This window comes from Pithys albifrons, chromosome Z (assembly GCF_047495875.1).
Source record: "Pithys albifrons albifrons isolate INPA30051 chromosome Z, PitAlb_v1, whole genome shotgun sequence".
Lineage (NCBI taxonomy): Eukaryota > Metazoa > Chordata > Aves > Passeriformes > Thamnophilidae > Pithys > Pithys albifrons.
In genome coordinates, this window is record NC_092497.1 from 64,852,223 (window position 1) to 64,869,960 (window position 17,738).

The following is a 17,738-nucleotide window of genomic DNA, read 5'->3' on the forward strand; positions in this document are numbered from 1 at the left end:
CATTCAGAAATAGTCTTCTTTGGAGGAATATACCTGTCACATAATTTCTTCACTGCACTTCACTATTTTGCTATAGGATAGTTTGCAGGACGTCATGAAAAACTGGTCTAGCTCAGGCACACAAAAAAACACACGGCTTTGATGTATTTGGCTGGAAGCATGTTACTCTCCCCTGCATACGGAACTTGTATATTTTTTTATCTGAAGGGCTCTCTCTCTCAATCAAAAATCTGGATTTTGAAACACTTGAATTCACTAACTCTTAGTTTTTCATGGTAGCTTGCAGGATTCACTAAAAATATTTGCTAAACCATGGGGCAAGTTTCCTCCAGTAACTAAGATGCACTGTAAATAGGATTGCATTGGGAAAAGTTGAGTAAACCTCTACAAAGCTCACATGTATACCTGTCAGTGACTGTGGGCTTTCTAGTTTTTATCTCCTCGTGGTTGAGTCAGAGCCAGCCATAATAATTTCACAGTAAAATCAGATAGGACCATTATTTTCAAAGGTCTGTTTGCAATCCTAAGACAGGATTTCTCTGAACTTAATTAATTTATTAGTTTGTATTTTGTCCTTAGATTTCTAGTCCAATTCATGGGTGTGGTAGAAGGTAACCTCTTACTTCCTAAGCATGTTGGATTCTTAGGGGGTGTTTTGGACAATATGGACATAAACATGCATCAGCTTCTGTCTCTATCTTTTGTTTGCATTTTGCCTATTGCACAGTTTAAAAAAAAGTTCTTTTCTTACATTAAATGCTCTGAAATAGCTTACTTGCTTGAGTACATTAGAAACAATAACCAGACAAAAAAGCAAAATGCTTTTATATGTTGTACTGTTGAACCATACAAAGAAACCAATTAAAAATTATCACAGCACAAAAATGTATTTATATTTTCTTCTTTTATTTGTGTCTCCACCTAGGGTGTAAACACTCACTGAGGCATTGATTGATCTCTACAAATCTCTAGCCTCACTATAACAATAATTAAAGCCACACTTAAAAATCTGACCCAAGAGTTTTTTAGTAGAAATCTTGGAGGGCTTTTTATCCCTAATTCTGCTTCTAATTAAATGGATTTATACAAATATGAGTAGTTTTCTGGTGAAGGACAACAGCTGGAGCAGTCTTCTTTAAAGTCATTTCCCAACAACATGTTCTACAAGTAACATAATGGAGTTAAAATTTTCCAGTTTTATTTTGTACCATGCACATACACATTTCACTTTAACTTTTTTCATAAAACAGAATTCTATCAAACAAGAAAAAAATAACTTATGATTTTATGAAAAGCAACTGTAAAAAAAATCAAAAAAATATACATACTATTAGAGCAAAAAGTGTAACTAATTATTGCGATTTTTCCATAATATGCAACAGGTATCTCTTTAGAGCAAATATCAGTCAGATATACAGGACCACAAGTTAAGATCATATGTGTATATGTAAGCATGTATAAATATGTAGATTACTCTGTAAGGTTTAGGAAGAAACATAATCCCACTTTCTCTCCTCACCAAAGTGCTTTGTGTAAAAAATATTACACAAGATGCTGCTTTCTATACAGAATAAAAGGAATTTCTTTTCTTAAATAAAACTCCCCACAGCTAATTTTAAATTGTCGTAATTTTCTTTTGCCTTACCTGCTTCTAGGAAATATGTATTAAAAAAACCCCAAAAACCAAAAAAACCAAACTAACAAAACAAACGAACAACAAAATTTCATAGAAAACCCAAAAAAGTGCTGTTTAAAAAAAACTGCTATAAAATTACACAGGGAAAACAGGGAATAAACAGTCAAAATGTAACTTTTATACTCTTCAAAGAAAGCTGAAACCAAACCACAATGTGACAGATGGCCTTAGCACTGCATCTGGTATTAGTAAACCATAATGCCTATATGTGTGTGTGTATATATACATAGAAAGGGAGACCCAAATACACACATACACTTTCATGCACTCCCACATGTACACACAAACTTTGAGACTGTATTTTAAACTCCAGTGTAGACACATTTCTAATGCAGATACAAATAGATCACGGAGTCTGAAAACAAGTGAATCATATAAAGGAATTATGTTAAATACATTCACTTGAATATTGCTTAATGTCCATAGTCTGAAATAACATCTTCTCTTAGATATCCCTTTAGAAATTTAACAATCCAGCAAGTAGAATAACAACATAAAAATCACTAAGGCATAAGTCCTAGAAGATAACTCAGTAACTGGTATTACTTTACGTATTTTCCCAAGCACCATTTTTCATTGTAACATGTGTTCAGTTCAATTTTACCTCTCTAAGTTACCAGAGGAAACATTGAACACTTATAGGTAGTTCTTTCTGAAAATGTGTTACTGAAAAAAAAATATTAGGGCAACAAAAATTTAATTGAATCAATACAGATTCTTTTCTTAAAAAAAAAATCAGTGGAATTTCAGGAAGAATCTTTCCTAACCATATTTTAAACCTTCCTACAGAATACTATACCACCTACAGCAATAAAGCTCTATAACATAATTAAAAAATGACAGAAAGTTAAACGTACTTATTCTTATCTGGCAGGTGTGCTAAATAGCGTCAAAGTAACTTTTCATGTGTTTAACCTGTCTTATTCATGCTTAAAGCACTGGGCTAGAATGAATATTGGAAAAATAGCAGTAGCCATATGGTATGGCTTAAAATATAGGGAAGGAGAAGACACCTAACCTGAGGCCTGTTAGAAACCCAGTACCAATGAACTTTGACTTCAGAAAGAAGCCACATCAATACCTGTAATAGGTAGTGCCAACCTGTGTATCTAATTTCTCTCCCTTTTGCATACTGTTGTGTCTTATACTTTGGAAATATCATATGGGAACAGGTTGTGCAAAGAGCTGCACACCTTTGAAATGGTTTGTTGTATGCTTGAATTTTACTTCTTTTCCTTTTTTGAAAAAGGAATTTTCTAAAGCTTTGTTCTTTAGTAAGTGCATTCATTCAGCTTGAAAGGATTACACCCAGCAAGCGGTTTTCTTATTTGGTCTCTGAATTCCCTTTGAGAACTGAAAAGATGAAAAAATAAAAAAATAGAGTTGCTGTGCCACAGATGAGGAGAAAAGAAAGAATTGCTAAGGTTTTGGCAAAGCTTGCTTTCTCCAAACACTCTCCTTTCTCAGTTGCCTGGTTGATTAAATGAAGAACACTCGGTGATTGCTTTTTTCCTCTCCATTATGTATGTATACCCAGTCATATCCCCATACATACATGGCAGTTTCATGGAGAGAAAAATCTTGTGGAGAAATATCAGAAGGGCAAGATGAAATGGAATCAAGTTCTAGTAACAAGATTTACATTACTTTAGCCTTCAGTGTATATGGGAGAAGGCTGGCTAGAACAACAATCCACTGCATTTACTTGTAGGAAACTGCTGTCCTCCGGCATGCTGCAATCTGAATCACCAAAGACACCTAAGGACTCTGCTGGAAAGTCATACACTGGAAAAAAAAACCAAAAACAAGTTAATTAACTAGGATAACTATATAATGGAATATGTCCTAATACTTACACACAATACTAGAAATGGTTTTAACTCAAATATGTAAAAAAAACAAACAAGCCAACATATGTTTGAAATTAATTACATGACTTACTGCTTGCTAAGGGAGGAATTTTCAGTTCTGACAGAATCAAGTCTGAAGTAAGCAAATTTCATCACAACTAAGACTTCCCTATTTAATGGGTATTAAGAATTCAGTAATTTTAAAAATAAACTTCATGATTGCTCAACAAATTTTATCATACTGAACACATGATAAGAGGCAATAAAATATTGTAGAATGTATTTGCTGTAAAGCAGACCCTGGCACAGCAATTACTACCTTCTACATGAAATAGAAGTAAATATAAGAGTAACTGCATAAAAACTCTCATCTTTTGAATAACATCTTTACAAATTGTGAGATGCATCTTTGAAGTTACAGGTGTATTGGCTTTGCAATGGCACTAGTGCAGGACCAAGACGTATTTTCGAAGCACAACAATTGTGTAAATTCATCCTGTGTGGAAGGACAATAAAAGACTTGGTGCGTAGTTATGCTGAGGCCCTAAGATTAGGTTCACCATCTTGTACTGATTCTTTGCACAGAGCAAACTTTCTTCCAGAGCAGCATGAAAGCCCTTAAATACTTTTCATCTAGGCAGAGATTAAGTTAAGTGCACACCCAGGCAGTTCTTGTAACGGAAATGTGAATAAATTCAATTCAAGACTGATAAAACCCGAACATAAACAAAGCAAAATCAGTGGCCTGGATCATCTCAGGTCCTTGCCATAATACATATGTATAGTGGAGTGAAGTGGCTGCACAAATATCACACATGGTTCAAAGCAAACAGGCAAGAATGTATGACCCCCAAAGGCTGGAACTTTGAGAAGCTCTCAAAAGAGTACAGTCTGCATACAAGACAGTTTTCACTGTCATCTATGGTGACTGCCTGCCTTCAATGCCAACCACTCCACAAAGATCTGAAACCAACCTACTCCTTGTGAAGAGTCAAGGCTGTTATGGTATGTCCCACTTACACACACAGCTCAAGCAGATCTGTCGAAGTCCACAAACTGCATACAATCATCCCCAAAGTCACCAGCTGTCATTTACCTGTGATACCAGGATGACCTGAAAAAGTTGGATGGAAAATGCCTGGCTTTGCCTGGCCTGCTGATGTGGGAGCTAAGTGGTCTTCAAAAGGAGGAACTATATTGCAAGAAATGCCATGTTGTACATTCTTCTGTGGGTCAGCATAATGTGGAGGGCAGGAAGTCTGAAGCTGCCCATAAAAACCTAGAAGGAGAAGAAGGCCATCAATAAAAGACCTGGACAGAGATACAAAGGGTAGCATGTGCAACTGTGGCAGTGAGAATGATAAAAATCTTAACTGCCAGAACACCAGGTCTTCAATAATGTTAAACAAATGAAGCAGTGTTGATATGAAGGTCCCTAAAACTTCCTTCAGTTGTTACTAATTTCAAACACAACCATCGACATCCTGATTCCAAGCATGACTCTTGAGAGGCACTATCTGGCTGGAAGCTGAAATTTTCAGGAAATTTCTGTCTGTACTCTGCAATCCTGCTGTCTGAACTGGTACTCTCCAGATGTCACAGTGGGCATCTGCCTGAAAAATCTACAAAAATGTTTCATTCAAAGTAAAGGAACAACACCCAAGTAAAGTCTGAATAACATCTGAGGGTCTGTCACTGATGCCAAGACAGCTGTCTGATAATGTGGACATGTGTAGAGACGATGATCGATGGGGCCTGCTCTTTGCAAGCACAAAGTGAGAGTCTAATCCACTCATTGGCAGCAATTGAGTCCACAGGGAAGAGAACCAAGACCTCTGACGTAAAATATTACCACTAGGGGTTTTGTTCTAGAAGTTTTTTCCTGAAGTGATATTTTAGAGAGGCATATAAGCACTGAGGAAATTCACACTGAAGTCCATGTCAAAGTATGTATTTATATAACAAAAAGCACACTTTGCAGCAGAGGGGCACTTGGGCAGTCTAAGGAGGCACAGACAAATGCTCTGCAACAGGTTAGTCAAAAAAGTTTTCTCATGGAAGCAAGGTCTTTTCTCCTGCTTAAAGAACTGCTGTCTTAAGTCTGAGCTTTGGAGATGATTTTCAGAGTCTGAAGGAAGGCTTTTACAGGTAGAAGACCTTGGTATGCATTTATTTCTGTTTTCTATATTATGTTTTTAGAGTATATGTCAGAAGTGAAACCATAATTCAGTATTAGAATATATGTATTTTTTAAAGAAAAACTGTGAATTAAGCTCCTCTCTGCCAGTGCTGTAGCTCCTTGTTTTCACCACGCTCTTTCCCTGCATAAAGGAAAAACACAGTGCATTACTTTCAAGGTGCTACCTTGAAGTTCTGGGCCTAGACTGTCCAAAAATAGGCTCAGGAGTAACAGATTCTGAAGAATTTATTAGCAAACAACTCACTGCCTAACAGCTGGGGTGCTATTTTTGTGAGGAAGAACATGTTGAGGTAAGTCATACTTAAAAGACACTGCCAGAAAAATAACTCCCTATCTCTGAAAGTATCTTAAGGAATTTTCTCTGACATTACTGTCACAAGAAAATCTCTCATGTAGTAGGGCAGAATCCTCTAGCCAGTCTATTTAATCAACATCCATATGACAAAGTCATTCCAGCTGAATTTCCTTTTAGCATAGAAAGATCAGTAAGAAGAACTAGCAACAATTCCCTAAACCCTTAATAAATCAACAATAGGGGGGAAAAAGGAAAGGGGGCGGGGGGCGAAGAGGGCTTGAAATACATCTTTTAATGCATTTTCTATAGAAAAGAAAAGAGAGCAGAGAAGCCCAAAGAAAAATGATCATGACTCTTGTTCCAGAGGAGGCAAAATTTGCAGACTCTTTTCACTCCTGGAGAGGCCAAACAGTCTCAAATTTCATCGTCTTTTGCAAGGCTTGCCCTACCTGTAAGATAATGGTTTCAATCTTAGTTTTTCTTGTAAAGTTTTAACTGTGGCAAAACTGAGTCAGACTGCAAAGCAGTTAGGAATTTTCAAGCCATCAGTCCTTAAATATTCAGTCCTGACATTTAAGAACCAATTGTAGTTAAATAGGAGAAAATTAAAGAAAAACAATAGCCTTCCAAAACTTGATTTTGAAGCTACATTAGTTACATGAAGATATTGACAGTTTTTGCCTTCTTTGAAAGTGCTTTTAAAATAAACTTTTTTTCTTAAACAGCAATAAAACACACTGTTCAAGTTTACTGTTGAATCAGACTAGTTACCAGAAACAACCATCTCAATCTATGGTGACTGATCTGAACTAGTGGGCAAGATCCTTCAAGACACATGATGAAAAATGTGCTTTCACATTACTCTGTGCTCTTTCTCTATTTATGCCTTTTTCACAGCATCCTGTTACCAGTGTAGAACAATCTGGCAGAAACACTGACTATTGGAGCTCAAGCCTGACAAAAAACTACTTCCCCTGACATTTAGGTATAGTTGAGTCACATTCTCTGTGTTTGGTCATTCCCTACTTAAGTAAAAATATATTGTCTGGCAAAGCTTTGACACATTGGTACATTAACCTCTAAATAGTAGAAAGCACCAGGGAAGTGTACAAAGCACTTATATAACTAAAAAGCTCCCCCAATTTTTTTTATGATGGGAAGAGAGCACAGAAGTAATGCAACTTTCCAAGGTAAATATTCTTTTCACAATTCAGTGTCAATTACCCATCTTATAAAATAAAGAACTATAAACAAGAAAAAAACATATAGTTCTCCTCTCCTCACCTATTTACACTATTGGGAATTCTTTTGGGGCATCTACAGTGCATCAAGTCACAGTGAAGAGGTATTAGAACTGGAGCCCAAAATGACACAGTAAAATCTCTTAACTTGGTGCCAGGATCTCTTCCCTTTATTCACACAGTGCCATGCCCAAGATAACTTACAGTACAGCTCAATGTAGGATAACATGAAACTATATGCAATTCAGGTCCTAGACTGTGACTATAGCTAGCCCATAATTCAAGATTATCTGCTAGAGAACTACCTGTAGTATCAGTTTTCTGTGTTTTCATGCAGCACTGGAAAAAAAAAAAAAAGGCAAACAGTTTGGCTAATAAAGTTCCTGCAACTGAACATTTCTTCTCAGGGCTGTAACTTCAGATTGTGTAAGTTGATCTCTTATAAAACACACATGCACAAGGGTACATCAGTTGTGTTAGTTTGAATCAATACTCTGCAGCCAAGATCCACAATGTTAAGATGCAGAGCAAACAGCTCTTTTTCTGACATAATGGCATTATTGCATTAGGAAAGTGAAATATTTTTGGATACGATAAAATAACTGTGTGCTGCAAGAATTGCTTCTAAAAGCAAGATGCTCTTTTTCTTTATCACATAAAGAGCCTTGTCCTGACAGACACTGACTATCTGAAAATCCCAGGTAGAGAGCTCATCTCAAATTAACATCTGAAACTCTAGTCCATGTAAGTTTTTTGTCAAGTCCTTCTCCCATTGAATGGATGTGGACAAAGATTTCATTGCAGATATGAAATGAATGACTGCCACAGTTATTATTTCCATAAGATCAGAAGTTTCTGATGGACATCTCTTTCCTCCTCAGTCATCCCTCTGCCTGGCACATCAAAGAGAATATTTTCTCAAGACAATAACTATGATTGCCATTGAGAAATACAAATCATGAGTGAGTAGCATTCACTGCTATGGTATGTAAAAATGCCATGTCTGTTTGACCTGAAATACTCAAGACAGTGTTCCCCTGCATTATATTTCTACATGTCCACTAAGAAAATGACACAACATCAAGTAATTATTGGGTACTATCTGGCTGTGAAGAAGAAAAGGCAAAGAAAGAGTAAGAGAGAGATATGACTCACATACTGTACTAACAGACTGATTTGCAAATGTGAAAAGCTAGAAATGTTTCTATTCATTCAAACATTATTATTTTTAATTCAAAGATAACTGTTACTAGTAGAAATGTCTGTATAGATACACTAGTTTAACTAACTCATATCAGCTAACAATTGTTTTTAAAAAATGGCACCTTTTTTAAAAAAAAAGAATACTTTGCATGGTTTTTAAAATTTTTTTCCATTGTTCTGCCAACCCTGGTAATCAGCCTCACTCACAAACACATATGGCATGAGTTACAGACACAATTTTAAAGGACAGTCAGGTTTCTAATGCAAAAATGTTCACAGTATCAGAAGCATCCAAAAGCAGGTCAGCTATGTCCATGCCCAAAGGAGTTTTACCTCCCTCTCTGCTAAAAGCACAAGAAATCTGCTTACTGTGAAGAGGGAGTTTCTACTGCTCTTCTCTCCTACCTTGCAGCCTTTCTGGATGCAAATAATACCTTATTCTTGCAGCTGCCTATGTGCTGCAAATGCCTGTGTCTTCAGGGACCTCTCCTGAGAATAGTTTTTCTTGGCTGAAAAGACTCACCAGTACAGTAGAGGTCCTGAGCCAATTATTGCAGATTTCCAGAACCTGTACTGTCTTCTGTCTACAAACACATAGGACAATGGTATACAACAGTATCACGCTGAGAAGTTATCATTCCAGTCTTCAGTTCAGGGTAATTTCAGATTTATTGCCTACAATAACTCCATAAAAGATACTACGGTCTAATGAAAGGAAAAGGAGACCTTCACTTCTGCAGTTCAAGGAGACATCCAACATCATCACTTCCAAACATCCCATGCAGCAAAGGATACCATGAATTTCACAGAAGAAAGAAAACAGAGTATTTTGTTGATTATGTAATATTACCTGAGGCGATAGAAAGCCCTCTCTGACATTACTGTGTACACCAAAAATCATTCAGAAAAATAATGAAGCTTGAACTGTAGACAGTGTTCTTTCAAGAAAAAGCAGTTTCGCAATACAAGCAGCTATTAGATAGAAGAGGCCTATTGGCCTTGGACCTCCTACATAATTTGTTTCTAAAGGATAGTGCGCTGGGATCACATGATGGTTTTTAGGTCTGTTTAGAACTTGCTTGCTTCCAGAAACGTTCAGGCAATGAAACTCTTTCTTCCTTGGTACAGCAAATTTAAATGGAGTTGACAAGTTTAAGACTACATAAAAATGTCACCATTTTTGGTATTGGACTGAGTTGATATATACATATAGATACAGCACTTTAAATCTTGAAAAGGCAGGTTATGAACTGCAGGAAACAGAAATTAACAGAACTTCCCACAGCAACTTCTTGTATACCAAACAGTATGGACTGGAGATAACTCCACGGTGTTTTCCTGCATTATAATGATATGACCAAGGAAGATGGCAATCTTAGTATTGCTGCTGGAATAATATGACCATGAACTCTTGAAACATTTTCTTTTGAGATAGAGAGTTTAAGTAAGCCTTTCAGGCTCACAGGACAAAGCTTTCATTGTAGCATATGGGATGAGACAGCTGGCTTTAAGCTGGAAGGAGCATTTTGTGACAAAATATCTCGTACAGCAAAAATAGGTTACCTGACCTTTAAAAAAAACATTTAATACCCACATGTGGCTATTGTATTGCACCGTATTATGTCTTTAATTAAAAAAAATAAAAATTAAAGCTCATACCCTCTGCTAGGAATTTATGGGACCTGCTCTAGCATGTCTTCGCATATGTGACATTCAAATGAACAGTATATTAGTAAATTTCATTCTGTGCTCAGTTGGCCCTATATTATTAGTGAAACTCCAACCACAATAGAGAAAGCTAACAGTAACTGGTAAATTTCATGTTCTTCTACTACTAACCTAGGGTGTAAAGGACTACTAATTTCTGAAAGAAAATCACCTGTCTCAGGTTCTGCTCCTATGTGGTCTAGAATGGTAAGAAGAATATAACAGATTTGGCCCTTTCCTTTCACTCCTTCACACTTATGAACTCAAGAGAGATGCCTCAGTGTCCTGTTTCATCTCTTTGCCTAGAGAGACAACTTCCATCATCAGCAGAAAATAAAAGAATATTAAAAAACCCCAAGAAGCCTTCCTTTTCCCAAGATGCTTCCAATGATATCCACTGTGATAATTCTCAGGAAGCCTGATAAATAAGCAGAATTCCAAGACCTTTAAAAGTCCAGTGTGCTATGTATCTTGTGTCTGTAAATATGGCAAACCACATATTTAAACAGTTGCAAGGAAACAGCATTACTGCTGTCAACACACTCCTGAAATGTTAAGGTAATTAGCATTCAGTCTCCATACCAGCTAGGAAGAAAGTCACAAAAGAACCCATGAGCTGCTCATTTTCTTCCTGGCTACCGAAGTTTTTATGCAGCTCAGCAGTTTTGTACAAGCTGATTACAAACCACAAGTGGGAACACAGCTGTAAGAGTCTTGCATGCTTACAAGAGTTCTCCATCTCTCTATAAGTGTGAGGGATAAAAATATTCTACCTCTTGAAAACCTGGATAACGCATGCAAAGTCAGCAGGGATTAGAAGTATAATGTCAAAAAATGAAAAGCAGAAGACATCACAGAATTATTTGCCACTATTTCAATAACAGCTCTGAAAATCAGTCTGAAGAAAAACCTGTAAACCCATACCAGGAAGATAACAATTAGCTAAAGTGATAATTTTAAGGAATTCTGAAGGTAGGATCCTGAAGGTTACTTCTCAGGGTCTTTCAAAACTAAAGTTGCCTTCAAAATATCAGTAACGACCCCTGAAGTACTTAATTTGAAGCCAAGCAACAGTAACAAACAACTAATGTCAGTGATGAAGATCCTTCCTTCTTACCCTGGATGTGGAGGGTATTTGGTTGAAGAGAAGGGCTTTCTGCTGGCTGGTATGTCTTTAGAGGCATTCCTGCAGGCTCCTGAAGCTGGGGAGGTTTTGGAGGCTCTCCCTGCATCATGGAATGTGGCACAGACATTCTCTGGGGGCTGATGCAGTGAGGAGAAGGAGCTGGAGCAACAAACCTAAGGGTTCAAAACAACAAATCTGTAAAATCTCCAATATATAAGAGCTAAAGATTGTTTCTAAGTTATTTAGATCACTATAATGTTTGGCCATTTGCCTAGATACAGACTTTCAAAATAACAGTGTGCAGCCCAAATGAGAGATGATATATTTTAAATAATGACATATCATTAGATTTGACAACTGTGAAATTAACAGCCTGAAATGCCACTTATTATGGGAAACTACTTTTAACCCACTCCTGTGGGTGTGTCTAAGTCTTAAGGTAGGGAGGTGCCTCATGAGAGACCTGATTTCTAAGGCATTGTTAGCTTTTAATTTTAAGGCTTTGTACCAACTTTATCAATAAGTAGCTGCCCTTCCTCACTGACAGTGAGTGGTCAGTTCAGGTCACGGGTCCCTCAGGAGATAGATATTAGGTTCAGGTCCAGGTTTCAGGTTCTAGAAATCTTTGTATGTTATATAAGGCTACTCGAAAAAAACCCAATCTGAAGTCAATATAATGTAAATAACGACATGTGATAAATTGATTCCAGTTTGACCAGATCAAATTGTTGATCTGGACTCAAAGTATAAACTCACAAGCCAGAAGAGTCTTGAGAACAAACCTGGTGGCACAACTGCCACAGAGTCTCATTATTTCAGTGGTATGTTTTGCACAGCTCTGTCACTACTGGCTCTACAAGGATACACATTACTTTTTAAGATTTTAAACAAGAGTTTTGTGAACTTTACTTTTTTTATGGAAATTTTTTCTACATTTCCTTAAAATTGCATACCTCAAAGTATACTACAATAGGTGCTTAGGATCATTTTTGCATATGGAAATCTAAGGTTGTGAGAGCCCATTCTGTCTCCCCAGTGATCAAACCACCCATTAGACCAGTGGAATCTAACTGATGAAAGCTCAGCCATGGCTCAGGAATGGCTCTAGGCCACGTTCTCATCCATCATAGAAAAGATGAAAAGGCCAACAAAAAGGGACAGGATATTTCTGCAGCAGGGTTAGTGGAAACTGATGTAGAATTCTGGTCACAGATGCCTCTCTCTTCACTGCTAAAAGCAAGCTGCAAGTATGCTGAGAAAGAGTATCCAGCTATCCTTCCCTGTGTGCTCAGTAGCTGCTGCTTGAAGGGATTAGTGCCTGCAGTTAACACAGTCTACCAGTATCCAGCTGGCGGCCAGTCACCAGTGATGTTCCCCAGGGGTCTGTGTTGGGTCCAGTCCTGTTTAACATCTTTATTGATGATTTAGATGAGGGGATTGAGTCCATCATCAGCAAATTTGCTGATGACACCAAGTTGGGAGGGAGTGTCGACCTGCTGGAAGGCAGGAGGGCTCTGCAGAGGGATCTGGATAGACTTGAGAGATGGGCTGATTCCAGTGGGATGAAGTTCAATAAGGCCAAGTGCCGGGTCCTGCACTTTGGCCTCAACAACCCCCTGCAGCGCTACAGGCTGGGCACAGAGTGGCTGGAGAGCAGCCAGGCAGAAAGGGACCTTGGGGTACTAATTGACAGGAAGCTCAACATGAGCCAACAGTGTGCCCAGGTGGCCAAGAAGGCCAATGGGATCCTGGCCTGTATCAAAAATAGTGTGGCCAGCAGGGCCAGGGAAGTGATCCTTCCCCTGTACTCTGCATTGGTGAGGCCACACCTTGAGTACTGTGTTCAGTTCTGGGCCCCTCAGTTCAGAAAGGATATTGAGGTGCTGGAGCGAGTCCAGAGAAGAGCAACAAGGCTGGTGAAGGGACTGGAGCACAAGCCCTATGGGGAGAGGCTGAGGGAGCTGGGACTGTTTAGCCTGGGGAAGAGGAGGCTCAGAGGTGACCTCATCACTGTCTAGAACTACCTTAAGGGAAGTTATAGCCAGGTGGGGGCTGGTCTCTTCTCCCAGGCACTCAGCAATAGGACAAGGGGGCACGGGCTTAAGCTCTGCCAGGGGAAATTGAAGTTGGATATCAGAAAAAAATTCTTTCCAGAGAGAGTAATCAGACATTGGAATGGGCTGCCCAGAGAGGTGGTGGATTCCCCATCCCTAGAGATTTTTAAACGCAGATTGGACGTGGCGCTGAGTACCATGATCTGGTAAATGGACTGGAGTTGGACCAAGGGTTGGACTTGATGATCTTGGAGGTCTTTTCCAACCCAATCGAGTCTATAATTCTATGATTCTAAAGTGTGGATCTGGTCCTTGTTGTCCTGGTACTGGACCGCAATATACTAATGACGTTTTCTAAGCTAGCAAAAAAAGTATGTTTTCCCTGAAGAAGCGTAAGGAAGCTTTTATTACACCCTGAATAAAAACAGAAGGTGCAACTGTGGTGGTGGCACCACAGAACACCTCTGGACAGGGTCATTGTACAGGTTGTAACTGCATTTAAATCAAAGACACCTGAGAGCTTTTATGCTGCAGCTGAGAATTTGTATCTGTCACACATTACTTACTTGATTTTCATTTCATTTGAAAGCTATTTACTACAATTCTGGTGATCCATCATCTACATTTGGAGTGTATCAAGTGTCAAGATGAACTGTGGATGATTTACTACCTGCTCAGTTTTCCCTGAGAATTACATTTTTAGGCATTTTAGATAGGGTTTGGATGGTCTTAGTCCTGATGTGATATTAACTTCATAAACATATAATACTTCTGATGTGTTATATAGGTGGAGGAGATAAAGATGTCACTACTGAGTCATCGAGTCTTTAACATATCAACTATTTAACTGTTCTAGATAACTGATGCAGAGTAAATTTAAAGACATACTAAAGAAGAGAACAAAGCATGCATTTCTCAATAATAATAGAGAATAACTGTTTTAAAAAGAAAAATCAGTAGTGATACTGTGATAAAAAGATCATAGATTTTTAAAAAGTGCTACAACTACCTAGTTATATGTCTCCTGAGTAACGATTGAAGTTGGGTTTTTTTATAGCACTCACGTAGGAAGACTGCTATCTGCTGCCAGAGATTAAAAGCAATGTACAGACAGTCTTCAAATACTATTAATGATGGTAGATAATACTGCATGTTTTCAAAACAAATTTGTGAAAATTAGTATCTGAAAAATTGTTTTAGCTAGCAGCCACTAACAGGGAAAAAATCCTTTCCAAAATTCAAAGAAAAAGCACAGTTTTATAGATTTCACATTTGATTTAACATCCAAAAAAAACCCTCCCAAAAATAATAATGGACTATATTGTATAGCCAGACAGGGATCCTTTTTAGTAGCCATTTGTGATATCTATAACAATCTATGAATCCCTTTATGAATGCCAGGCTTACTCATACCCATGACTATAGTTATCTACTTTTTCTTTCCTTCTGCATAACAAATGAGAAACTTGTCTCAGTTCAGTCTGTTACTGGGGGAACAGCAAGTTTAATTCTGTCCCTGAAACAATCAGGACCAGCTTGTAAGCACTTGGAAAGAGCTATGTGGAACTGTAGCCAAACCCAGCAGTTGATGCAATCAGGAACCAGCCAGATTTGCTGAAAATCGCCGTTCCTTGTGCTCAGTGGATGCAAAATCAGAGTAGGAATATTTCTGGAGGCATTAAGAAGCCTCTTTCTTTCCAACACTAGCTAGGAAAAGGTGTCCTGCTGGAGAACATGACTAGATTTGGTAGTAAGCAAGACAGACGACAAAGTTATCAAAGCTTACCTGTTTTGGTGAGATTAGTTAAAATGGCACACATAAAGGATGTTTGCTAATGACTAGGACTGGTTATGGATACATGAAAAAAATATTTTACTGTAGCATTTGTTTATTGGATCTTGCCCGGTTAACATGTCCTACAACTACATGCAAAATCTAAGCAATGTGTGGAAAAGAAAGAGAAGAGGAAATATAACAGTAGTAATGTATTTATACAGTGTAAATATAGTGCTTATAACTATTCAAAGAGTTTATTTTATTATGGTTGGCCATCTGTAAATAAGTACTTGGTGCATCAGGGAAAAAACCTGTTATGTCTCTTCACTTAGAACCTCAAATACTTTGCAATTCCTCAACTTATGTCGCTGCAACCAAATATTTTTTTAAACATATACTGAACAAAAAGAAACTGCACCTGCGTATAAAAGACCTAATTTACCTACCACTGATCTATGCTACACTATGGAACAAAATGCTACCAGCATGAACTCTGAAAACGAAACTACGTAACTGTGTTGAATGTAGTTATGTCTTCATTCTTTGTTTTTTTCTCAACTTTGCACGGAATTGTAAAGCACACGCCATCATTTAGGCAACTTGGTTGCTATGAGTATGTTTCCAAAATGGAACATTAAAACTGAAAACTTCAGTCTTTTTTTTATTCAAAAGTCAGAGTTTTCTTTGAACAACTTCTAAACAAAATTTATTGAGTTGCTACTCTGTTAGCTGGCTGAGTTCTAATTCTTTTCACCTGGGCTGCAACTGTTTGGGAACATATCCAGATTTACACAATTCACACAGTAAGGCGATCAGGCTTTCATCTTATGCGTTGATCGCTTGGCTGGACAGAGGACTGAAATACAAGCTGCCTGTGGCAGGTTGCTGATCCCAACAGTGTCTCAAACAGTGCTGCACTGACAGTGTTAAATGAGGAAAAATCTGTGCTCATTCCCTTTGGAATGCTTTTGCATTGCTAGGCAAACCCATCAAATCTGGGGCAATGTATCCATTCTCTGCTCTGTCATTCTTCTGTGAACTCACATTTTGGTTTAGCTACAAGCTTTATGCTGTGTGCTAGTGACTTTGCAGCTCCTCAGTCCATTGTCAGTGGGGAAGTCATTCTGTTGTAATACAGTATTCTGCAACTCAGCATACTGCACTGTAATTTAGTCTGGATAGCTATCAATGACAATTAAATAAATATGCTTTAAAAACACATTTGAGGAAAGCATACCTTTTGCCAAGCACAGTTTTGAAAATGTTTTCCCTGAAGTTAAGAATACATTCATTTGACCAAAATAGCAAAAGTCTAATATTTATCTACCTATGATACATGTTTCTCTCCAATGAATTGTCTGCTACAAATTGTTTGGGTTTTTTTTAAAGGAACAGAACTTCTTGCATAACAAAAATATTTTAGTCAACACGAAACAAAATCTAGTCCAAAGACAGGATAGCAGGAAGAAAGAACAGCCCCTCTGACCAGCACCACATCTTCTCTTTGATGAGAAGATGAAAGGAGAATTTAATTGGAACTTAAAGTGGAATTTAAGGAAGGAAGCTGTGAGCAGCCACCTCAATACACAGATTCCCTGGAGACAGGCTACAATAACTTTTTTTAAAATCTCTCTCAGCAATTTCTCTTGGCTCTTTTGTATTACGGAACTAAGTTTTTTGCAAGTGTTTAGAAAAAGAAAAAAGTGCCTTTGGAAAAAAGAAGTGTGAGACAAATTTCAAGCTTTGCTAGGTCAGCTCTGAAAGGAGGTTGCAGGTAGGTAGGACTCAGTCTCTACTCTGAAGTAACAAGCAATAGTACAAGAGAAAACAGCCTCAAGTTGTGTCAGGGTAGGTTTAGATCGGATAATAGGAAAAATTTCTTCACAGAAAGGCTTTGGACCAGGCTGCCCAGGGGAAGTTGTGGACTCATCAGCCCTGGAGGTATTTAAAAGACACATACATGTGGCCCTTAGGAACATGGTGTAGTGGTGAACTCAGCAGTGCTGGGTTAACAGTTGGACTTGATTATCTTCAGGGTATTTTCCAACCTAAATGACTCCATGATTCTGTCACTCTGTGGCTTAGGTTTGGGATTAGACTTGCTGACACATCTACTCTTTAGCATAGAAACATGTGTCATTTGCTCACTAACAAAAAAAAAGACAATGTCTTAGCAGACAATCCTCTGAGCTGTTCCATGCCTGGAAAGAAGTTAGTGCACTTATTTCAAAACCACACTGTTAAGGTCTTTAACTAAAGACTTTCTTTGAGACATCCTTTTGCATGCCACACACAAAGGGCTTTGTAATATGTGACGGTTGGATGCCTCGACTCCTTGGTTAGAAGTACTTGGAGGTTTTTGCTTCTGGAAGTCTGGCTTGGAGCTAGTTATTATTTTACAGCAAAATCGTAAAAAAAATATAACCACACACTCAAATAAGCAAAAAGATGTGCTGTGGCAGAATTTACTACAGCATTACAGTACTGTTACACTGAACAGTTCAGCCCTAAGTTCTTCTTTTCAGCCTTACACAGTCTCTAGAAATTCCTGTGAAGCCAGGATATATCGTGCTTTGGCTCTGGATCACA

The 17,738-nt window shown here is 38.0% G+C and overlaps 1 protein-coding gene across 1 annotated transcript in view; it reads right to left on the reverse strand.

Annotated features, from left to right (window-relative positions):
* Positions 1–1,176: 1,176 nt before the first annotated feature.
* GLIS3 (GLIS family zinc finger 3) overlaps positions 1,177–17,738 on the reverse strand; it is a 146,997-nt gene continuing 130,435 nt past the window's right edge. Inside the window, exons 8-10 of the mRNA XM_071580424.1 lie at positions 11,310–11,491; positions 4,643–4,825; positions 1,177–3,481 (exon numbers count right to left, since the gene is read on the reverse strand). Coding sequence (XP_071436525.1) covers positions 3,345–3,481; positions 4,643–4,825; positions 11,310–11,491 — 502 coding nt within the window. The 3' untranslated portion in view covers positions 1,177–3,344. The remainder of the gene's footprint in view (positions 3,482–4,642; positions 4,826–11,309; positions 11,492–17,738) is intronic.